The sequence below is a fragment of the Passer montanus genome, unplaced genomic scaffold (assembly GCF_014805655.1).
Source record: "Passer montanus isolate IOZ18808 unplaced genomic scaffold, ASM1480565v1 scaffold45, whole genome shotgun sequence".
In the NCBI taxonomy this organism is placed as follows: domain Eukaryota; kingdom Metazoa; phylum Chordata; class Aves; order Passeriformes; family Passeridae; genus Passer; species Passer montanus.
The window spans coordinates 8,579,963-8,602,465 of record NW_024369373.1 but is presented as its reverse complement, the minus strand read 5'-3'; the positions used below and the strand labels follow the sequence as shown (position 1 = coordinate 8,602,465).

General features: G+C 41.8%; 1 protein-coding gene across 2 annotated transcripts; it reads right to left on the bottom strand.

Annotated features, from left to right (window-relative positions):
• Positions 1-1,836: 1,836 nt before the first annotated feature.
• On the bottom strand, positions 1,837-11,068 carry LOC120508081 (AKT interacting protein). Of its 2 annotated transcripts, none has more exons than XM_039721389.1 (9): positions 10,921-11,068; positions 9,446-9,651; positions 7,905-7,969; positions 7,721-7,821; positions 6,432-6,520; positions 6,262-6,360; positions 5,940-6,047; positions 5,332-5,392; positions 1,837-2,761 (listed from the first exon to the last, which is right to left on the bottom strand). In XM_039721389.1, the coding sequence occupies exons 1-9, from the start codon at positions 10,960-10,962 to the stop codon at positions 2,651-2,653; spliced, it is 882 nt and encodes a 293-aa protein (XP_039577323.1). In that variant the 5' UTR covers positions 10,963-11,068; the 3' UTR covers positions 1,837-2,650. The 2 variants fall into 2 exon arrangements, with proteins under 2 accessions (XP_039577323.1, XP_039577324.1); XM_039721390.1 differs by having other exon boundaries at positions 1,837-2,758.
• Between the last annotated feature and the right edge of the window lie 11,435 nt (positions 11,069-22,503).

The following is a 22,503-nucleotide window of genomic DNA, read 5'->3' as shown; positions in this document are numbered from 1 at the left end:
AAAAAAGATCATAAACTTTATATTAAAAAAAAAAAAAAAAAAAAGATCATAAACTTTATATAAAAAAAGATAAATCTGAAGTGGCTTCAAATAATTTCTTTCATGACTTAGAACAGTTTGGTTGGAATCCAACTGCAAACCTCAGCAGGAAACCCCAGTGGTGTAACTTGCAGATCCCTTGGAAATGCTCTTTAGAGAGTTCAGAATTTAAAAGATGATATTCAGAAACATGCCCTTATCAAAGTATTGGCCAGACCTTACTCTTTAATCAAATTATGTACCTGTTCTAAGAAAAACATAGCACAGTCCAGGAGAAAAGGATTTGATTTCCATGGCACTGTTTCAGTACTCATTCACCTAGCTTGCTCCTGGAACAGCTTCTTTTAAGACAAAGCTGATTACAAAAGTACCCAGCATTCTCCCCTTTCCCAGTCTAATGAAAACACTAATTTTGCAGATTATTCATTCTAAACTAAACCTCCCATTCTCTAAATAAAGAAAATTGTTCTTAAACTGCTGTTAGCTGGATTTGACTTGGAGCAATCCAACCTAGTGACCAGCCTTGCAGGGTCTGTGACAGCTCAGAGAAACAGAACTGACTGCACTAACCATCACTTTCACCACCTCTTACCCTGTCATTGCTCCTGGGCACTGCTCTTGCCAACTGTGCTGTTTCCTGGCCAGCAGCAGCACTGGCAGCTGGGGCTGCACTGCAGCAGAGCCCAAAGAGCTGCCCAGGATTAGAAGGGATTTAACTTCTCTGCCAGCCCTTCACCTGGGTGGCTTAGGAAATGTGCAAGTCAGTGATTTGTAACAGAGGCAACATAGATATCATAGAGCAATCATAAAAACGAATAAAGGGGAATGGTCAAAGCCCAGTTTAGCTCCAGGCCTGCCCCTGCCCAAGCAGTTCACATGCTCAGCCCAAGGCCAGGCCCATCATCTGAGCACATCAGGAGTCCTTGAACTAAAACCTTGCCCATGATAAATCTGAAACATTTCAGTTTCAACCTTCCCAAAAAAAACCCAAAAACAGCAGCAACGGAAGTCATCTCACAGTATTTAGTGGCAACACTCCAGGCCAATACATGCACCCTCAAACTCTTCTCACATCCTTTCCTTGAAAGCAGCACTTTTCCAGGCAATACAAACTCACCTTTAAATCAGTTCCTCCGTTCCTGTCCTCTACTGCAAATCTGATGAGGCACATGGCAATTCTGAGGCACTTTTAATTCCTCATAAGCTGTCAGGTGTCCAGAATACTGAGGCTATTGGGACATTAATGCCACTCAGAACACTGACAGAGGCAAGTGCCACAAAGCCATCTGGTTTTCCTGTCACTGAGTGTATGACACTACTGGAAAAGTCTTTGTCTATTTCCTTAGAAGCCAAGGAGTTTTTCTCAAACAGCACAGGTTGCAAATGACAAGTGAATTTAACTGTCAGATAAAAACAGAACACAAAAGAACTCAACACAATCCCACATCACTGCCCACCCTCCTGAAACACCTCGAGTCACTACAGGCTGCTCCAAGGCAGCTGGCTGGCACTAATGCCACCAGTACGGGCAAAGGGAGTCACAGCCCAGCTCCAAGGGGTTGGCACCGAAGGCTTTGACAGGCCACTCATGGGAGGCAAGAAAAGGCAACACACCAGGCTGTGTGTGATGTTTTCCTTACTTAGGAAAAGGAAGAATCTGTCCCAAGTCCACTTGAGCTTTGGAGCTACTCTGGCATCCCATGAGCATCCCAAACACCAATGCAGACAAGGACCTGTGTAGCCAGGTGCTTCCCACTCTTCACTATGTCCACAGCACAGACTAACAGGGACAAAAGCTAGAGCACAGTTTCTTTTTATTTTAAGATGTCACTATTCACACACATCAGTCAACTATCCTAAGAAATCCCCTAGACACCTAGGGAACCTAAAACCCTCTAAGATTTTATTAGCTCAAGAGACCACCATTAAAAGCTTTGATTGTAGTGTTTCTGTACTAAAAAGTCTACCAAGCCTGACATTCTGCTTTCACCCTGTCAGACTAATGTGCGCTTTAGTGACAGTATCCATTTACAAATCAATAAACATCATACATCATCCCCAGCTTTACTTCTGGAAAGTGCTAAATGGAGTCAATGAACCGTCTATTTACAATTTCAAATCCTAACATATTTACAATAGAAACCAAAAGTATTTAAAACCATTAAATATAGTGTTTAACTCTGCTATATTAGTTTACATGAACACAGCTTAACTCTGGCATCGTATTTCCAATACTAATATTTCCGCCAGCAATTTAAGAGTCTTCTTAAAAAATTGCTATTCCTGGAGGGAAAAAATAAAAGCTTAAAAACCAACCCAAAACCTCCAGGCATTTCAGAGCCCTGAGGAATTACCCACCCTAGCCAGTCTTCAGGCAGAAGTACTGTAGTGTTCAAGAGAGACTTCCAAACTCCAGGCAAGCCTTTAAAACCTAATGCATATGTAAAACATTAAGAGTCAGTAATCCATTGAACAGGTTTACTGGAGTCACTGCTACCATTCGGGTTTTACTAATCCGTGGTCAAGAAGGAAACTGCTGCTTTGCTGTTTCTCCCTCCGTTACATTCCCTCCACCCCCAGAAAGTGTTTTGTGCAGCAGTGTCCAGGACAGCTAAGTGGGCATTGTCTTCTCTTCTTTGCTGAAGGGCTGGACTGAGCCAGGCTTCACCCAGGACAGGCCAGAGACGTGCATGCTTTTGCAGTGCTGATCTTCCGGCTTCTTCTGGGGAAAACAAAGCTAAAGTTACAGTTGTAACACACCCAAACCCTCTCAGCTCCCCCTCTGTCTATTTCACTTCAGCAAATACAAGCACAAAAGAGACTTACACCATTTCCTCTCCTCAAACAGGAATAGTAAGATGGTCACAGGTTTAATTTCTGGAATGTGTGTGGTATCTGCAGAACTACCCTGACAGTAGAGGAGTTTTAAGGACCTAACTTGGGTACAGCTGCCCTATCCCACCATGAAGACTCAAGGATAGTCCTCTTGCTTGCAGGCCCCAGCCCAGCATCACTGCACTGCTCTTTAGTGGTTTTCTGGTTCCACAGAAAGAAATGCCAATCCAAACCTCCCCAAACACTGCCCCTGTAGTTCTGCCTGGTGATGCTGGGCGTGTTGGGGAGGAACACTGCACCCCACAGGTGGTTGGAAACCCAAACTAATGTGTCAAAGTAGCAATTAATGCCTTGGTTAAACATGGGAGTTTCCTAATGCTCTCCAAGGATGGCCCTGTCCTTCCCTTCCCTGAGCATTTGTCACAGTTAAATGCTTGAACAGTAACTATTACCCAACAGTGCAAGAAACATTTTGAACTCACTATTGCAATTTATAAGACATAAAAAAAAAGGCTTGAAATCGAAGAAGAAAGATAGAACTTGGAGCAGCTATAGATAAAGTTAGAGATCAGTAAATTAGACATCTCCTCTGGCTGGCCAAAGCAGCAGAAGAGCTTGCAGGATTATTTTAATGCCAGGAAGTGTACAACAACTACATCAAACCTGGAACAGTGTGCTGAGCTCTAGAAAGTAAAAACTGCATAAGCAGACTTGGTTGTAATATGGAAAGTCTTTAACTGACAAAGTAGATTAAGGCAGCAGGAGAAGAGAACCTGCACTTCTGCCCCTCCCCATGCTTTGTGCCAAAGGTGACAACGTGTGACAGACCTGCCACAACACGTTGGACAACAGCAAACAGGAGGGATGAGTTAAGCCTGAGCCTGGCAGGGGCAGCTGCCTCTCCCATGCTGCACACAGGAACCACACCTTGGAAAAGTGCTCAGCAGGGAACTGGGGCATCACTGCCCTTCCTCAATGGCCCAGCTGCTTCCCAAGGAACAGAATTCAGGGGTAATAAACAAGCATCCAGGGCTGGAGGAAGATTTAGGAACTTGTTTTTACAAGGAATGTTCTCAGCTACACTGGCATTTTGGGACACATCTACAGCACAGAAGATGGGCCATTCCTATCAACAAATGACTGGAGCAACACAGCACCATGCATGCAATAGTTACTGAAGATGTTTGTATTCACCTAAAAATAAAGATAATCAACAGGCATCACTAAAGAAAATATGACAAAAGAAAGGTCACTGTTGGCTATCAGTCTCTGAGACAACATCAGACCCTTTCAATTTCAAGTTCTCTGGCCTATTATTTGTCTTTGATTTAAAGGATAAGGAGGTGAAGAATGAAGGAGAAAGGGATGAGAAAAAGAAGTATCAGAAGTATTTCTTAAGTTTTGTATGAACATCAAGAAGTCAATCTGGCCAAAATATTTTCCTGTGTGTTTTAAGGCTCTGATGTGACTCTGGCACTTGGGAGCACTGGCACACTGAGCTCAGGCAGTGTATTGTATTAAGATCAATTTAAAAACCTCATTCATGCCAGAAGACATACAAGAACATGAGGTAAGGCATGCAGGAAGGAAGACAAGTTCAAACTGACAAAAAAAAAAAATCATTACACAAAACCCCAGAAAACCATAACACAGCCTTAGGCCACATCAGTAACCAAAACATTCAGAGTGCATTTCCTTGCCAGTCCAGCTATGACAGCAGCCACTGTTTCAGCATCCCTTTGTACTACAAGTGGATTGACTTGTCAGGCCACTCAGTACAGACTCAGAATTGCTGTGTGCCTTGTCAAGTGCAAAGCAGTAATTAAAAAAACAAAACAAAATATGAACAATCTGAATCCCAAATCACATCCCATCACCCATCAGGTGAAAGCTCTATGAGCCAACACATTCTTGCTCTGTCAGAAGCATCACACTGTGATGGAAGGAACTCTCAGCACCTTTTGGTGAGCTGATATTGTCTCATCAGTAATCAGCAGCATTAGAGAAGCGAGCAAGGGACTCTGTTTGTGCTGCTTCACAAATTTTGCAAGGAGAAGAAAGTGCTGAAGCTTTGATTCAGTAATGAAAGATCTCAACAGAAGAAAAAGAAGCTGGGGACTGTCAGGTAATGAAGGAATGGTAACAGTCATGACAAGTGGGACAAGCTAACAGGCTGCCAGTGAATCTCTTCATCCCTTCCCTCCATAGACAAAAAAAATAATAATCTGCTGTGTGCCAAGAGTTGTACTAACAAAGCTTTCTGGCTAAGTGACTAATTACATAACACACTGAAGTTAGAGCAGTGCCATAACTGCTTCGTTAGGAGACCACAGCAGTTCCAACATTCCTGCTGAGCCAAAAGAGGGATGGGAAAAGGTCTCCAGTACACAGAGAATCTTTCTTTCTGTATCAGTCAATAAACCCTTCCTAGAATGGAAATGTGAACTTTGCACGTACCTTCTGAGTCAACATCTTCTCTCGAGCTTCATCATGTATAGCTGGATTCCACGGAGAAAAACTATGGAAAAAGTAATAGTTTACTCTTACTTGGAATTTTTGCAAATCACAGCACAGAAATAGCAGAAAGCAGTGATTTTGCTTTGTTTAGTTCATTGAATTTTAAGTAAATTATAAGTGGTGTTAAAACATATAGTAAAGAACTAAATTCATACTGTCATGGATCTTTTCAACAATAAATATATAGGTTTTCAGTTCTGAGAACTAGAAATTCAGCACACGTGACATGAAAACCACTCTTATTCACTATGATGCTGACTACTCCATCCCCCCATGTAGGCAATCTTTAGAAGTATTTTAAAACTCTGACCAAAGCTACAGTCATGCAAACTGAGCTCAGGAAAGCCAGAAAGCAACATTAAATCACGGGCATTTCTGCCTGAGGGAGGTGGGCGTTTAAGGGCTTTTTGCTTGTTCTGAGGTTTGTTGATTTTTTTCTATAACAAAAGCAGGTCAGTCAGCCTGCCAGAGAAAGGCTGCCATCAGCAACTACACCAAAACTTGCTCTCAAAACATTAGGACAGGGTGAATTTGCTCAGAGTACTCACACGATTGCATAGGGGTCCTCTATTTTGGGCTGATCAAATAAATGACTACTGCATAGTTTGACACTGTCTACCACTTTACTTTTGAACAGCTGAACATCCTTTTCATACCTGCAAGACAGAAGTAAGTAGTGTTAAGTAACTGCAAGGAGCCACAAGTTTGCTCTAGAAGCACAGACTTGGCAAACCCCAACCTGACTTCCTAACACAACCAAATCTGGAGGCAGAGACCACAAGTGGACAGAATTTTACAAATCTCTTGTTTCTGCAAGTCTATGCCAAAACCTCTTAAGAGGCCATGCCCATACACATGGAAGATACTCACAGCACTGCAGCCTCAGGGTTCAGAGGACTGGTTGTATCAATCTTGTAGAAGACTCTGCGAGCGTACATTAACACCTGCCATATGTGATTATGATTTCTCCTAAAAAGAACAAAGCACAATGAAGAATGGAACAAACTTCTCAAATTATCCATCAAATTGTCAGCACTAACCTCCATTTTGCAAATGCTCTTTTCACATCCAGTTCACCAGATAAAGGGTCCACTAGCGGGTGGAAGACAGGCAGGTCAAAAACCAAACGCTGTGTTAGGGAAAAAAAATTCATTATGGCAACTTCAATCCTAATGCCACGGGGTGAAGGTCAGTCAAATGTTGCTTCCAAATACTAATTAATTGCTTCTGTATTAAAAGAAAGCAACTGCAAGTGATTGCTACCAGCTGTGAAACTGTAACCCACCACACCTGTGTAACATGCAGGCTCTTGTCCTCTCTCACATGCTATCACCAAATCAGGAAACTAATCCAGTTAACTGCACAGGCACTAGTGCCAACACAGGTAACAATATCAGATAAGAACAGATTAAAGGAGTTTTTCTGGTTTAGCTATTTGTGACTGAAAGCTTTTTACATACCTGAGCTACAATCAATACTTTTTTTTAATCCTACACACTTAAGTAAACTGAGCAGTGACACCTTGGTGTCTTCAGCTCTGTACAGCTCATTTCCTCCAGGGTTCACACATTCTACCAAAAGAAAACTGAGTCTCAAGAGAAAGATTTCCTACTAGTTCTGTTATTTTAAAGATGATAGCTTTACATAAAACTTGACACCATGCAGACAGCTACCCAACCCAGCAGTTCTGTGCACCTGCCCTCAAATATTCCTCTTAAAGAACTGTGGCCAAGAGGGTAAGCTGCTCTGAAGAGTGACTGCCACAAAATACTTTTTTTATTTTTATTTTAAAAATGGTCTAATAACTTGGAACCTTGTAACTAAAGAGAAAGCAGAGATGGAATATAACACCATACTACCTATCTCCTTCCTCCTTTGCTTCACCATGTTCTCCTCAATTTTTTAGTTCTTTGTTTCAATGTAATTTAGAAGAGACAGTCAAGAAATCCTGCAGTATTATAGCAAGCACAGCACAGGTGTCTGGATTTTACCTTCCATTATATCACTACTCAGAATTCTGATACCACTTTAAGGGCTTCCTTCAGCAGTTCCTGCTGAGGAAGTAACAACTCAAGAGTGGAGGGAAAGAACTGGTTGATTACTTAACACCCTAATGCATCTGACCTCAGGAAGCTCACTCCACACCAGTCTCAGTAATCAGAGTAAAGTAATTCCTCCACAGTGGTTTGCAAATGTGTACAAGACATGGCAAATGAGCCCAGTCAAGTGAACAAAACGAGTTCAAGGGAAAGAAGCTAATTGGTGTATCAGCTTTAACAAAAAGCTCTACTTCCACCGCCAGGAAAGAAGAAAAAGCCAAGACACTCACCGGGCAGTCTCCATCTGGGTAATTATCAGGAATATAAACAGTGAACTTGAACACACCATCCTGGTAGAGCCCATGTCTTATGAATATCACACCAAACCACACTGCAAGTGAGAAAGATTGCTTGAGTGAAAGAATTACAAAATGTATGCATATAAAACAATTTAAAAGTAAAGTGTAAACTTACTCAAAGCCGATCGGTACGAGGGCTGCACGTAGACACCTGGCAACTTCTGCTTCACCACCAAGGTACTGCAATCAGAGTGAGCACTCAGAGCTCCACAGCCACACTGACACAGCAAAGCCAGAAAGTACCACCCACAGCCCAACAGGGCTTTCTTCCACAGCTCACTCCCAATTCCCAAGGCTGCCCACAGAAGGGGGTGACAAATGTAGTGAAATCACACTCTTCCTTCTGCTTTTCACACCACTCCACCTAAAGACTTACTAGCAGAGAACACTACTCCTCCTGATAAAACTAAGTAGAGAAGCAGAAAAACTCTTCCTTCAGTAGATGCATTTAACCTATGTCAGTACAGAAATTTACAATTTGCTACTGAATCCCCAGTCTCAAAGCAAGGAAGAAAAAAAGAAATTCAATTCAGTAATTTTGAACACAGATTCACAGTCAATTGTAGTTGCTGCTGTAATGTGACTAAACTTCAACCTCAATTTTAAACAAGTGGTTTTTTTCAGTTTTAGATGACACTATGCTGCAGATCAAGCTAAAATTACACTGACAATGGCGAAAACAAACCAAAACCCAAATTAACTTCACAGGTTTTCCAGTTACTTGGCTTGCACCAATAAACAACAATCTTAAAGCAAAACATTAACACAGTTCTCTGCTTACCATTTCCCTTGTATTTGTTATTAGTTCCCCAATAATGAATTTGCATTATAGTACCAATATATTTACTCAGAAGAAAAATAACTTTCCTGAATTAAAAGGCAGGGTCAATTCCTTGAAAAAAAATAAAATATTTTGTGAGTTCTCACTTTCAAGTTAACAGTTAAATACAAGAACTGAGACTCAGTGTTGCATAAGGACTCCAGGGATTTCATTCCAAAAGGCACCACATACTTGGGAATCCAGTATGTCTGTTACAGAGGAAGTCCCTTCAGCTCTGAGCACTAACCAGTTATATAACTAGAAAGTTCTCAAGACAGATTGTTATGCTCCCACAGCAGCCTACAAATCACTAGATGGGTGAAATGCACCTCCTCCCTTGTAAGCTTCATGTTAAATATCACAGAAATTAATGCACACTTCCCAACATCCACTTGATCAACTGGATCAGGCAGTGTTCAAGTGTTTCATGTGACAACTGAAGGAAGGTCCCACATCCTAACTCCATTAGATAACACCATATATTCATGAGCATCTTCCCACTTGACATCTGCCTGCTTCTATTTTAATACTTGTTTCAAATATTTGGTATTTCTGACTAAAAAGCCATTGGGATAACTCGCAATGTGCTTACTTCAAGATTAAGAAATGTAGTAATTCAGAGAATGACATCTAAAAGGACCACTTAAAATCTCATCTTTCTTCTCCCTTTCTGTCTCAAGGCTTCTGCTCTAGAAAAAGAACTCTGCAGACAATGTCCTCCTGCCTTCAAGGACTATGACGGACATCATGCAAGAACTAGGCCCCTGCAGGGGTTTTTTCCCCCACTGCAGCATAAGCCCAGTGACCCAAAAAAGATGAAAAAAGTGAAAACTTACAATTCTGCAAGTAGTGAGTACTCCAAATAAAAAGGCCCATAGGAAGCATGTGTTCCATTTGTGGACTGGGAGGAGGTGGCAGGTGAAGCAGGCTTGGTTATTGGCACAGCATTCTTTGGGATAGAAGGCAACTGTTTCTTTGCAGAGGCTCGCAGGGGACTGGTTCGGAGCTCTCCACTCAATGTTTTCTCTTCAGTGTCAGATCTCTGTCAAATCAAAGGAGAACCATGAGATCACAGACCATATTTCAGACACATTTAACACATGAACATATTTTAACACAGGTGTAAAGCAAATTATGGTAATTACAAATTAGGCCAATGAAACATATCTTGGGTTTTGGTGATCTATTGCTTGAGGAAGGGCATGGAGGAGTGTCCCTTTGCATTTTCTTTTTAAATAGACTTTTGCTCAACTAAACACAACCTTCAAGTACAAAAGTATTCAATGCTGGATAGGAAATCTGCAGATTAGGACAAATGCTTAAGGAGGCTTACATTTATTTAGAACCTGAAACCAGACAGTATATAACATCAGCTTACAAGTCAATCTATTTCTAGCACACAGTGCATCAAGATAAATCATTTCTACTGACAAGCATCCTTACACTGTAGACTTCAAAGACTCTTTAAAGTAGTGTAGTAAAACTGAGATGAAAAAACAAGGTTTTATGTATTTCACTTCCTGCCTGTGCTTAAGACATCAACATTCCACTTGGAACTGATCCTATAGCTCACTCCCACAGGGAAAGAATCACCCCTTAGCAGTTGTACCAAGTTTAAATAGTTTTACTATAGGAACCTTTTAATGCCTTTGCTGTCTTTTCTTGGAAGAAAAGAACAAACCACTGCCAACAAACACCGTACTACTCACCGACCCCAAAATCATTCTACAGATTGCCAGGACAAATGTGCAAGCTACAGACTTAGGCTTAGGCCACGTGTGGTGACTAAAGGCAGGATTTAAGCTGCAGTGTTTTGCAAGGCCCAAGACCTGGACTAGTAACAATATCTCATGATCAATGTTACATAATTTGCTCTAGTACTGAACACCTGGGAAATGATTAACTCTAGAACTCCCATTTTTATTACTGCTACAACCTCAAGCAGCAACAGCACTACAGAGGCATAGTTTTGTCAAAGCTCATTACACATGCTATGGCTAAGCTCTACATAAGACACTAAAATGTCTTAAGAAAAAAGTGTTTCTACCACTTGATCTAATTTGTTTCACATTTCCTATTTAAAGATGCTTCAGATAAAAAAAGCCAACAAATTCTGGAGTAAACTCTATGCACAGACACATTCCAGTTAACACAGCTCAGAGCTAGTTTACACTTTTACTGAAGGTGATCACAACCCTCGGGATAAATGCACAATAAAACACTATTTGCAGATCACCTGATGTTTTTTCCCAGCAGTGCTACCACCCCTCCCAAGCATGACAACACTTCCTGGCATGCACTCATTACGTACCTTGCGCACAGAACCTGTAGACATGCTCCAGAAAGGGTTCATAACGCGGATTCCAAACAAGGGGCAGCAACTTCTCCGTGTCCTCGGAGTGTCCTCAGGCTCTCTGGATTTGTACCCTAAAAGTACACAGAACAAAGAGATAAACAGGACTCAGTATAGGATTCAGATCTAATTCTGCAGTCAGCATTATCTTCCTGTAACTTCAGAAGAAAACTTTACGTACGCAAGACCAACAAGAGTTGAAAATGCCAAAGCTCTATTATATGCTCCAGAAGAATAACACATCTATTTTTGCACCTGAATCTCTGCCTTCCTTCTGACAGAAAAAGACACTACATTCTGCATTCCATGTTCATTTTACCAATGAGAAGAAAAAAAAAGGGTCATCTCTTGGCTCAGCAGAGTTTAGAAAGACTCTCTACACAGGCAAATATTAATGTCATCACCTCCCCACTTCAGTCCAGCACCTGACAGAACCATCATTCTGCTAAGAACTGTCCCTCACAGACACTCTTGACTTTGCACAAATCTGAAGTGTCTCAGTTTGACAAAGCCTCTGTCATTCCCAGTGACAGAGATGATCCTTTCATTGAGTTTGTATCATGTATGTGTCATTTTGTTTTCATCTGCATTGGAACACCACCAGGAACAGACAAAGCCATAGGACACAGAAGTTTCTCTGTGGCTTATTTAATGGCTTCATTATTAGCACTAAGGCTTAGTGCTCTTTAAATCAGCAGCCCAACAACAAGGACTTCTGCAGTATTTGGAGTTTCAGTGTCATCCACTGTGTATGTCCTTGCTTTCCTCTCTTTCTCTCTTTTAAGTCTTGCTTTGCTTGTTCAAGAACCATAGCACCTCTTGTCTGGCACAACCTATTCCCTCCACTCTTTTTTCCTCTCTAGTTTTCCTACTTTCCTTCCCTCTCTCACCCTCCCATTTTTGGCTCCATCACCTGAGGTTTTGAGGCACTTTACTCAGTTTCTTTAATAGAAAGTTGCACAGCATGGCTCAAGATGGCTAATGTGATGTGAGAGGGACAGAGCCAGTGGCACAGGTTTCTACTGTGGTCAACACAACAGTAAGGAAGGCAGCATCTGTTCACCACTGGTCTGATTATTTTATAGAGAAAACTGAAACATTATGACCAAAATCTTCCTAAAATTAAAATAAATGCCGATCTTATTGAATGGAAAAAAAAAAAACAAACCACAAATAAACAAAACCAACAAACAAAAAAAACCACACTCCAAATTTATTTTATAGAGAAAACTGAAACATTATGACCAAAATCTTCCTAAAATTAAAATAAATGCCGATCTTATTGAATGGAAAAAAAAAAAAAAACAAAAACCACAAATAAACAAACAAAACCAACAAACAAAAAAAAAACACACTCCAAAGAATTTATCCAAAGAAAGTCTAGGAATTTTAGATATTTAAAAGAAACATCAATATCAAATCATAGCCTTCTAGGCTATGCAGCAGCTTAACATTAAAAAAAAGGCAAGCACCTTTCAGAAAAGTGATGAAAAATAATTAATTTCTGCATCCAAAATCATTTCAAATATTCCAATACACAACAGGTTCCTCCAGGTATTTTTTCCTCCTCAGCAGCCAGAGTTTCCCATCATTCTGAGCCGCTGAAGAGAGAAAGTCAAAGCACAGCTACTGCCCTGCGAGAGCAGGGAGAAGATGTTTTCACTTTTGCCCAGCTCTTGTCTGGAAAGCAGCGTCATGCCAGAGGGCTGTGCCACAGGCCTTTGCCATCAAAGCAGCCAGACTAAGGAAGACACCGGGCCAGGAAGGCAGGAGACGTTTCCTCGGGAAACTCCGGCGTAACCAGCGGGTGGAGGAACTGACGCACAGAGAGCACCTGAGAGCTCCGGCCCCGACAGAGGGAGAAGTGCTGGAAGCCGAGGTACAGGCTGGGAGACAATCAGCTGGAATCTGCAGTGATTATGGGATTGGGGTGGGATCAGTTTGTTGTTTGTTTTGGGCTGGAGTTTTTTACAACTAGGTAATACAAGCTGCATTATCCCGGAACTAGAGACAGGAGAACAGGAGTCAGCAGCACAAAGAACCACACATGCAGGTAAAAGCCAGCCCAAGCTACTCCCAGGGAAACAGGGAACTTCTCCAGGAGCTTGGGAACTGGTGTTAGATGCAGCTCAGTCACCAGATCCACCTTTCAGAAAGCAGCTATACATCTCAGTACACTTCCAGTTTGCCTACTTACATGCTATTAAGAGCAAATAAAACATTATTTTAGCTTTAGTTAAGCTAAAGAATAACTTCCACAGGTTGTCTTGCACAGATGTCTTTTATCCAGTTGCTTGCCAGTCATAAATCACACATAGTATCATCCTACGTTTATTGTTAAACTGTCTCCAGTCTCATACACCTGCTAAAATACTGTTTACAGTGCACAACTCAGAACCTCAGAGTACAAACGTCCCAGAAAAGGGGAATTTTACCACTGTTGTAATAAGTGTCATATTCTTCTCCTCTCACCAACAGAGTTATTTAATCAAACACAACAGTAAAGCAATGTAAAAAAAAACCAAAAAACAACAAACAAGAAAAAAAAAAACCCACCCAACACCCAACTTTATCTGCCTGGAACAGAGCACTCTTCTAAAGATTTTCTGGAAACGTCAACAAATCAAAGAGAGCCACTCCCACACCGGAGAGCGAACTGAGCTACTTCAGCAGAGCCCCAGAACAGCGCAGATGGCACACACAGGGCTAGTCCAGGAGCCGCTGCTGTCAGGTCACGCTGGCACTCATTCCTCCCCGGCACAGCCACTCCTGACCTCCTTTGGACCCAAGGCCCTCGTTCACCCACGCCTCAACCTGCCGGACAACACGGGAGCCGCTGGGGCGGCGAACAGGAGCACTGACCAGCCAAGCCTGTTCGCCAACTCTTCCTCCACAGGTGGGTTACACGTTCCATACCAACACCTGCTGCTACGAGCTCAGTCCAGCAGGAAACTGCAACCTACGCCACCGACACCTGCCCCTAGACAGCAGCCTGAGGACACGGGGTGCGGGCCGGCCCAGTCCCCGCGCAGGGCGCCGCAGCGGGAGCTGTCAGCCGGGGCTCATGGCAGGCTCAGAGCAGTCTTTCCTGGCGGTGTTTCCCGCCGAGGCCGCGGCCGTGCGGAGCCGCTGGCAGGGCGCAGAGCAACGGACGGAGCTCCGGCAGCCGCCGGGCCCGCGGCGCCGCCGCTCCCCGCGCGNGACGCGCCGCGGCCGCCCCGGCTCCGTCACCGCGCGGGGCCGCCCGGCCGGGAGCGGCGCGCCCCGCCCCGCGCACGCCGATTGGTCTGAAGGCCTGTCCGTCTCGTGACGGGCAGACCAATGAGATCGCGTGGGTGCACCTGTCACTCGCTCAGCTGTCTGACCGCGCCGAGGGTGGAGCTTAGAGAAAGGAGCAGCTCTCATTGGCGGGCGGGGCGCGCGGGGACGCACGCCATTGGTCGGTAGGCCCCAGAGGCGGCCTGGGGCGGGGCCTGGGGCCTGTCCGGCACCGCCCCGGCGGGGCCGGGCTGAGGGAGCGGGTGGCGGCTGCCGGGCTGAGCCCGGGCGAGGGCAGGAAAGGCGGAGCTGCGGCGATGCCATCCGGGACAGCCGCGGGGACGCGTTCCCGCTCCGGACAGCGCGGGGCAGCGGAGCAGTGGCACAGCGCTGCAGCGCGGTGAACACCGTGTGTGTGTGTGTGTGACCTGAGGCATCCCCTCAGCCTCTCCAAAATTCTGCAGCTAACGCTGCCTGTGTGAGCCAAGAACTCCTCCTCACCTGGAGGTGACGCAATCAGTCACGGACTTTCGTCACGCCTTCTTGCAGGCTACTAAAATGGACATTTGAAAAACATTTTCAATTGAATTTTTTGGTTTTTATTTCCTCACAGACTCTCAGGATGGGGCAGGTTGGAAGGCCCTCAGTGGGTCACGGGGTCCAGTTCCCTGCTCAAGCAGAATTGCCCAGGGCACAGGGCTGTGTCCAGACAGTTCTGGAGTGTCCCCAGTGAGGAGACTCCGCAGGCTCTGGCCGGGCTGTTCCGTGCTCGGGCCCTGCACAGCCAAGAACTCCTTGCTCGTGTCCAGGTGCAGCTTCCTGGGCATCATTCCTGCCCCTTCCTCCTGTCCCATTGCTGGGCACCAGGGGCACAGCCTGCAGACAGGGACAGGCAGGGCTGAGGGTCCCTCTCAGCCGTCTCCTCCCAGAGTCGAGCAGCCCGAACCCCCTCAGCCTTTCCTGGTAAGAGGGGCTCTCCAATCCCTTGACCATCTTTGCTGGATGGAGCCGCTCGGCAGCTCCGTGACTGTCGTGCTGAGGGGCCCAGAGCTGCACAGATGTGCCCGGGCAGGGCTGAGCAGAGCGGCAGCATCGCCTCTGACCTGTGGGCAATGCTCTCCCTAACGCACACCAGGATCCCGCTGCCTCTATCAGCCACAAGAGTACACTCGCTGGCACATTTTAAACTTCTTTTTTAAATTAATAATACCAGCTTCTGATACTGTTGCTGAGCAGGTACATACACACAGTGTAAATTTATATGAACAATATATACACACAGATATACAAAATATACCTCTAAAATCTGTGGTAGTTTTGGGGTCCCCAGACAGAGGAGAAAGGAAATTGATGAATCCGACTCCATGTTATTAGAAGGCTTATATTATATTATATTATATTATATTATATTATATTATATTATATTATATTATAGAATGATATACTAAAACTATACTAAAGAATCGAGAAAGGATACAGACAGAAGGCTAGAAAGAATGATAATAAAAAACTCGTGACTTCTTCCAGAGTCCCAACACAGGTGGATGGTGATTGGTCATTAAGTTAAAACAATTCACATTGAAACCAATCAAACATGCACCTGTTGGTAAACAACCTCCAAACCACATTCCAAAGCAGCAAAACACAGGAGAAGCAAATCAGGTAATTATTGTTTACATTTTTCTCTGAGGCTTCTCAGCTTCCCAGGAGAAGAAATCCTGGTGAGGGGATTTTTCAGAAAATATGACAGTGACAAAAATCTGCTGAAGAAAAGGAGGAAAAAAGAACCAACACCAGGAGTTATCTTTTATTTGTAATTAGACTTTTTATGAGCACAGTAGAACAATTACAAAAGTGCTATACCAAAACTGAAGTAATTTGTCAAGGTTTGGAAGGTGACAACAAAATCCATGCTATCTCAAGTATAAAAATTACAGAGAATTTTAAAAATCAATGCACGTAGGAATTTATTTTTGTTCCTAAGCTATGAGCAAAAATACCATGCTAAGGTTATCACTTTGTCTCAATTATTGTAACCTCCTCCTTCCCCCTGTCCTCAAAATGCCACTTTAAAGTCTTCAGTCAGTTAATAACGTTATTATTCTGGCTAAATCGCTGTCTCAAGTTTCTAAAACCCTTTGGCAATTTCCTGTTCTTCAGTGTTTCAAATGCAAGCTCCTTGCCCTCACCACTGCACAACTTCCATTTAGGCTCATATCCTAAATTACCTCTCTTCCACTGCTACACGCAGTAGTAGCAGTCACTTGTTACCTCCTTTTTTTTCTTCATGTCTTTCCTGCTATGTATTTTCTTTTTCTTGCTCTAAATCTCTTCCCACCAACTCTCCTTTGAAGGTTGTGTGTCCAGAAATCTTTTTTATGTGGTTACCTCCATCAGAGGGCTTTTCAGACCTCACCATTCCTCGAAGAGTCTTGTCTGTATCAGGTGCTGTCCTTGCTGAGGAATGACAGGTGATAATGAAATCCTCACTTACATGCTTTGCAGATGTCATAGATCTTATCCTGCAAAATTCTGTGGCTTGAACAACATTTTGGTGTTGACTGTACATGCTCGGGATGTTGCAAAACTATATTACAGTGAAATAACATTATGATTTGGTATGAAGGATTGTAAGGAATACTTTATCAGGCCTTTGAACACAACATTGTTAATTCTCCAAACTCCACCACAGTCCAAAGTTTCCTATTTTGCTAACTAGAGGAATAATATTCTGACAAGAAAAAAGCCTTTGTATAATAAATTTTCTTAAAATCTTTTTAGATTCCCTTTCTAGTCCAAATGTGATGTAATTCGACATAACAAATCTTTGTATTTTGACCAGTGTAAGAGATTAATCAGGCCTAGGATACTTTTTGTATATTATTTATCTCATGAAAGATTTCTTTCATTATGGGTGGTACCTGTAGCAAATGTATGATTAAGGAACGTCTAGATAACCTTTAGATACCCTTTTTCCTACTTTTAGATACTCTGTTTCACCCAGAATTCTAAATACTGTAGGGAATTTTTCCACAATACCTATGTTCATACCCCAAAACCCACAATCCAAACCCCAGAATTGCCAAGCACCTCTGTGGGGGAAGGAAAGGAGCTGTGGCTGTATCAGCATGGTCAGTGTGACGCTGAATTGTTCCGTGTGGGAAGTCTGGATAGTTCTGAACAGCCCAGAATTTCCCCTTGTGGTGGCTGTGGTTCTGAGAAGAGATAAAATAAGTGTGTAATTAGCTCGGGCTCGGCACCACTAGATGGTGTCGTGCAGCTGCTCTTGCTCACATGGCAGTCCTGGGGCAGGTGGAGGCACAGAAATCCCTCCTGGCAGGAGCACAGCGTGTGCTGCAGGAGCAGCTGGGCTCAGTGCCCGCTGAAATCCCCGCTGCCTCTAGAGGGGATAAAAGAGTTTTGACAAATAACCTACATAACCACACAAACCTACATAACCTTACTGATATTAACAGGTCTTTTTCTTCCCACAATGCAAAGGTGAAAGATGGCATTTTCTTTTTTTTTCAAAGCTAAAAAGCAGAATTATGAACATAGTTAAAACCCTGAACTTTTTTTTTGTACTTTCAAGCACAATTCCTTTGTGCTTTGTATACTACAAGAAAATGCTATCAGCACTTTATAAAGCAATTGAAGTAAAAATAAAAGCAGACAAGTAAAGAGTTTAGATTTTTGTTTCCTTTTTTACCTTGGTGAAAATGGTGCGTTGTTCTTTCATAAAGAGATTGTTTTCAATTTCTCCATACTGGTCTCCATTTGCATAATTGCTAATAACAAGACATATCCTTTCAGTAAACAAGGAGAGAGAAATTATCAGACCTCTGAAGTCTGTTGAAAAACCTACAAAAAGTGTTTAAAATGGGTGTTTTCAATTCAAAGATATCTGTGGAGCAGTGGATGGAAGGAGGTGATTCAAAGTGCACAGCAGTGCAAGCTCCCGTAAGGAGGAAGACATCAGCTCACAGTCCTCATTCTGAAGAGCAGGAGTACCAACAATAATTAAACAAACGGGAGTGGATACCTGCTGGGAGGCTGGAGCTGCTGCGTGCCTCTGAGCCTGCAGGGGCAGGGCCAGGCTCAGGCCACAGAGGGATTTGCTTTGGGATGGATTCCTGAGACTCTGCCTGAAATGTCAATTCCCAGACAGGCCTGCACAGCTTGTCAGAAAATGCTGCCCAGACTCCTGCTACCTGTGCTTTGGCACATTGCTCTCTTTGGATTTGAAATTAAGTTAACAAAGTGTAAGAAAGAACACATTAATTAAAAGCTATTTTTTTTAATGAACACTATTGGAACTAACAGCAAATCAAACACAAACCCCTTTTCTAGTTTACACCTAACAGTGTGGTATTTCTCTAATTTCTTTAAAACAAGCATAAAGATGGAAACTTTTTGTACTAGTAGTATTGATTTAAGATTATGTACTCATTTTTCCTATTTTCTTTTTTTATTACAATGGAATTGCTAGAATTGATGCAGCTATAGCTGCACCAATATAAAAATGCTTTTGACTGCATATCTGTTTTCCCTGAGGATGAGGTAAAATGGAACAGCACTAACTGCATCATCAAAATTTGTCATTTAGTTCTTAGGGTAGGATCTCAGGACCTGCTCTTGGTCTCTGCTCAGTCAGCAGCAAACTGTTATAACAAGGACAAAATATTAAATTTATTTATTCCCTATAGAAAACCTCCTGTCTTCCTAGACTCACTTAATATAAAAAGAATACATTTGTGTGTAATATTAAGACACTTTTGTATTTGCATGGCTGTCAGTGTGTTTCACAACAGGAGAGATTGACTGCATTAATGGCTCCTGAACAGCAGAAGCTCCCATCAATGACTAATTAGAGATCAGATGATACCCTTCAAACTACACTTTCTTCAACGTGTCTCACTCTGAGGAAAAAAATACATTTGAGTCTGAATGTATTTCAGATTCCTTAATTTATGAACTAGAAACCTCAGTCACTGTGAGTCCAACTGTGCAGAATTCAGAACCATGAAACTTGTAAAAATTACTTACTGTACTCTTTTATTCCTTTGCATTTGCTTTCCTAATAGCTCTTATTTGAATGGTGAGAATTACAGTTCTAAGATGAATTTTTGTTCTGCACAGTATGATTTTGAATATAATTTCCTATTATAAGGAGAGAAGGGACTATTTTATCACTATTTTTTTAAGAAGTTGAACACTTGAATCTGACTATAGGCTTATAATGTCAGAATAAATCCCAGAGGAAGACTTAGATCCCAATTGTACTGGTTTTCTACTTCTGGGAGTTTCTAGGTGAAACATCCCAGGAAAGATAGGTCGATGAGAAGCACACAATTTGTTAGTCACACATTTTGAAAGTGTGTTCCTTAGCTATCAAAATGACACATATCCTCTTTTTAAATACTAAAATGTAAAATTAATCTTAAAACTATGTATCCATACAACTTATTTGTAATACAGACATTGTCAGGATAAAAGCTTGTATATTTAATTCTTAACTTGGAATGTCTACTGATGAATTAAAATTCCTCCTTTTAGAATTTTCACAGCCATTCATCGAGAACTTTCTATAAGTTGCTAATCAGACTAACTAGACTTACAGCTGTAATTAATATTTCCTTATGAATAAGGGTTTTTTTTTTCTCAATATCTTCCTTTCATGGAACATTTTGAATCATAATAATGTAGAACAAACTTTTAAACAAAAATGTATGGAATCCCACACTCTGAAGAGTAACTAAGATTACAGAGTAATCAGAATGAAGAATCTTTTTGAAAAATCAGTTTTGCAGAGAATAGTTATTAAAGTGCATCTGTATGAGACATCTTTGGCAAATCAGTGAACACAGTCCATGTAAACAAGCTTTGATCAGCAGTTTCCACAATATCATTATGAATTCCAGTGTTTGCTGTAATGGTATGATATGATAAGTGAAAGGCAGACAAAAACCAATTCATAATTTTCAGATGGAAAATCACAGTTAATTTGTTGACTGAAAAATAACTACATAATTTCAGAGATGATAAGACATAATAAAGTAGGACTATTCTTTTCTCCACTCACACCTTGAGCCATATTTCTACACAAAAGTCACTTTCCTCCTTTCATCTTCTTATTACTTTCCTGGTAAACTGACATATTAAGCAGATATGTAAGTGGTTGGTAATTTTAAAAAGCTGAATATTTAAAAAACTTAGTGGGTGACTGATCAAAGAGCTGACTATGAAGAGTAAAGTCTGGGGAGAGAGAGGGTGAATATGCAAAGGAAGATTTCACATTCAAAGGGGAACAGCTACAAACAGCTACCAAGGGGTGCAGCTCAGTTAATAAAGTTCCAAGCAGAGATGATGTTGGGCTTGAATCAGAGGCTGCCACTGAGCAGCACCTGAGAGCCCACACTGCCACCCCCTGCCACAGCATCCTGTCCCTAGGGCTGCTCCACCCTCCTGATCCAGCCCCATTTCCAGCTGCCCTGCCCTGCAGCCTAGCCTTGGTCACCTCAGCATTCCAATCAAGGAAAAGCTTGTGAGAAAGACACTTTCTCTTCCTTCCATCTCTCCAAACAGAAACTGTAGCTGATGCTGCTGGCTCAGAGTTTATAACTGGGAGCAGAGAAGTTACTTTGGCAAACATAGAGGGCTGAATGGAAGCTCAGAAACACCCTTCTCCCTCACACACCTTTTATTTTTCAGTTCTATATTCTGTATATGCATTTCTGGCTTAAACTAAACAGTGTAGTAGAGAGCATATATTTAGAAGATTGCATATAAAGAAAACATTTACTATATTAGGTCTTTCTAGAGCTAGACTGAGCCCAAAGGGAAAAAAGAAAGACCAGCAGCTCAGCATCTTCCCACAGGCTGCACACCTGGGCAGATGTCGATGTGGTAGGGTCATTCTCTACTGGAAACAGGAAGATGGGAGCTGGTTATGCCTCAGATTTTTTCTCAATTTTTTAGGCAGCACAGGCTGAACACAAGCTGGGTAGTGCAGGAAAATGTTTGGGTTCCACTGCAAATGGATCCCTTCAATGAGCAGGAGGGCAGCCAGAACACTGACTCAGATAACTGACTGTCTTGGAAATGCAATTGGATTCAGGATCTGGATATCCAGTTATAGCTGAAGAACCTCAGAAAAATGAGCACTGCTAGATGGAAAATCAAATATTTGCTCAGTAGGAAGCAATTTCAAGTCAAATGAGGTTACTGTTGGCTTCTACTGCATCATAGCCAGGATATAGGAACCTGTCTGCTTCCCAATTTGGACTATTCACAACCAGTTTGACTAGTCACAAATTAATGTTTTAGGGACATTACAGACCAATTTTAAAAAATCAACAAAATTCCTGTTAACTTCAACAAGATTTCAGTTGAGATATTTCATCTATGACTAAGAACTTAGGTTGGCAAAAAAAATCTTCAATAGAGCATCTCTGTCCCCATCTGTTTCAAGTGTTTTGTTTTTTTTTTCCTGAGTTTTGGTATCTTTTTTAAGCCATCTGCAACCTTTTTTCTCTAAGTTAGTATAACTTTGTATATCCCATTCAGTTCTGCTTCCTCAAAGTAATAATTTAATCTTATCTTCTATACATTTGTCAGTTACTAAATCCAGACAAAGTTGGGAGGTCTAATTTTTCTTCCTTTTTAAGGGACACAAGTAATGTCACTGCAGTTTTGAAATCTGGCTTGGCTGTTTGTGGTTTTACTACACAGCATTTCATTCTAAAAGCAACAGTGTGAACTGAGATTAGATTTAAACGGAGTCTTTCCAAACACCATGAGAATTCTTCTGTCAAATAAAACTTTCATCTTAATTATCCTTAATAATTTCCACTTTGCAAACATAAGGTCCCTTAATGCCTTTGGAAAATGAAGATTATGAGAAAGAGACTATAAAAAGATAAACGTCTCATTTTGCAGAATTTTAAATACCTTCTTTCAGATAGTAAATCTAACATTAATTAATACTTGGGTATATTATTAGATTTCTTTCTTTTATGAAAATCCTGGATAGAATATTCCCTAGTGTAGTATTTTCTGTGTTATTTTATATATTGGTTCAAATTTAAAGCCAAGAGTATTGCTGAAAAATGTCAAGTAACTTATTCAATAGTCAAGCAAAGAACTACTGTCACAATTTAATTAATTTTCATTATTTAATTATAGAGTATGTAATTATAAATCAATTTTTATTTTCAGTCCTTCTGAAATCTTGCTCTCCAGAGTGGTGAACACAGGCATGTGGTTTGGGTATTTAAGCTGGAT

Excerpts from the sequence above, each read along its gene's own strand:
- LOC120508081 (XM_039721389.1), bottom strand. The coding sequence starts at position 10,962 with ATGAACCCTTTCTGGAGCATGTCTACAGGTTCTGTGCGCAAG. Across the intron at positions 6,048-6,261 it reads AACCCTGAGGCTGCAGTGCT|GTATGAAAAGGATGTTCAGC; the intron begins GTGAGTATCTTC and ends TCTGTCTTGCAG. Across the intron at positions 5,393-5,939 it reads GAGGACCCCTATGCAATCGT|TTTTTCTCCGTGGAATCCAG; the intron begins GTGAGTACTCTG and ends CTTTTTCCATAG.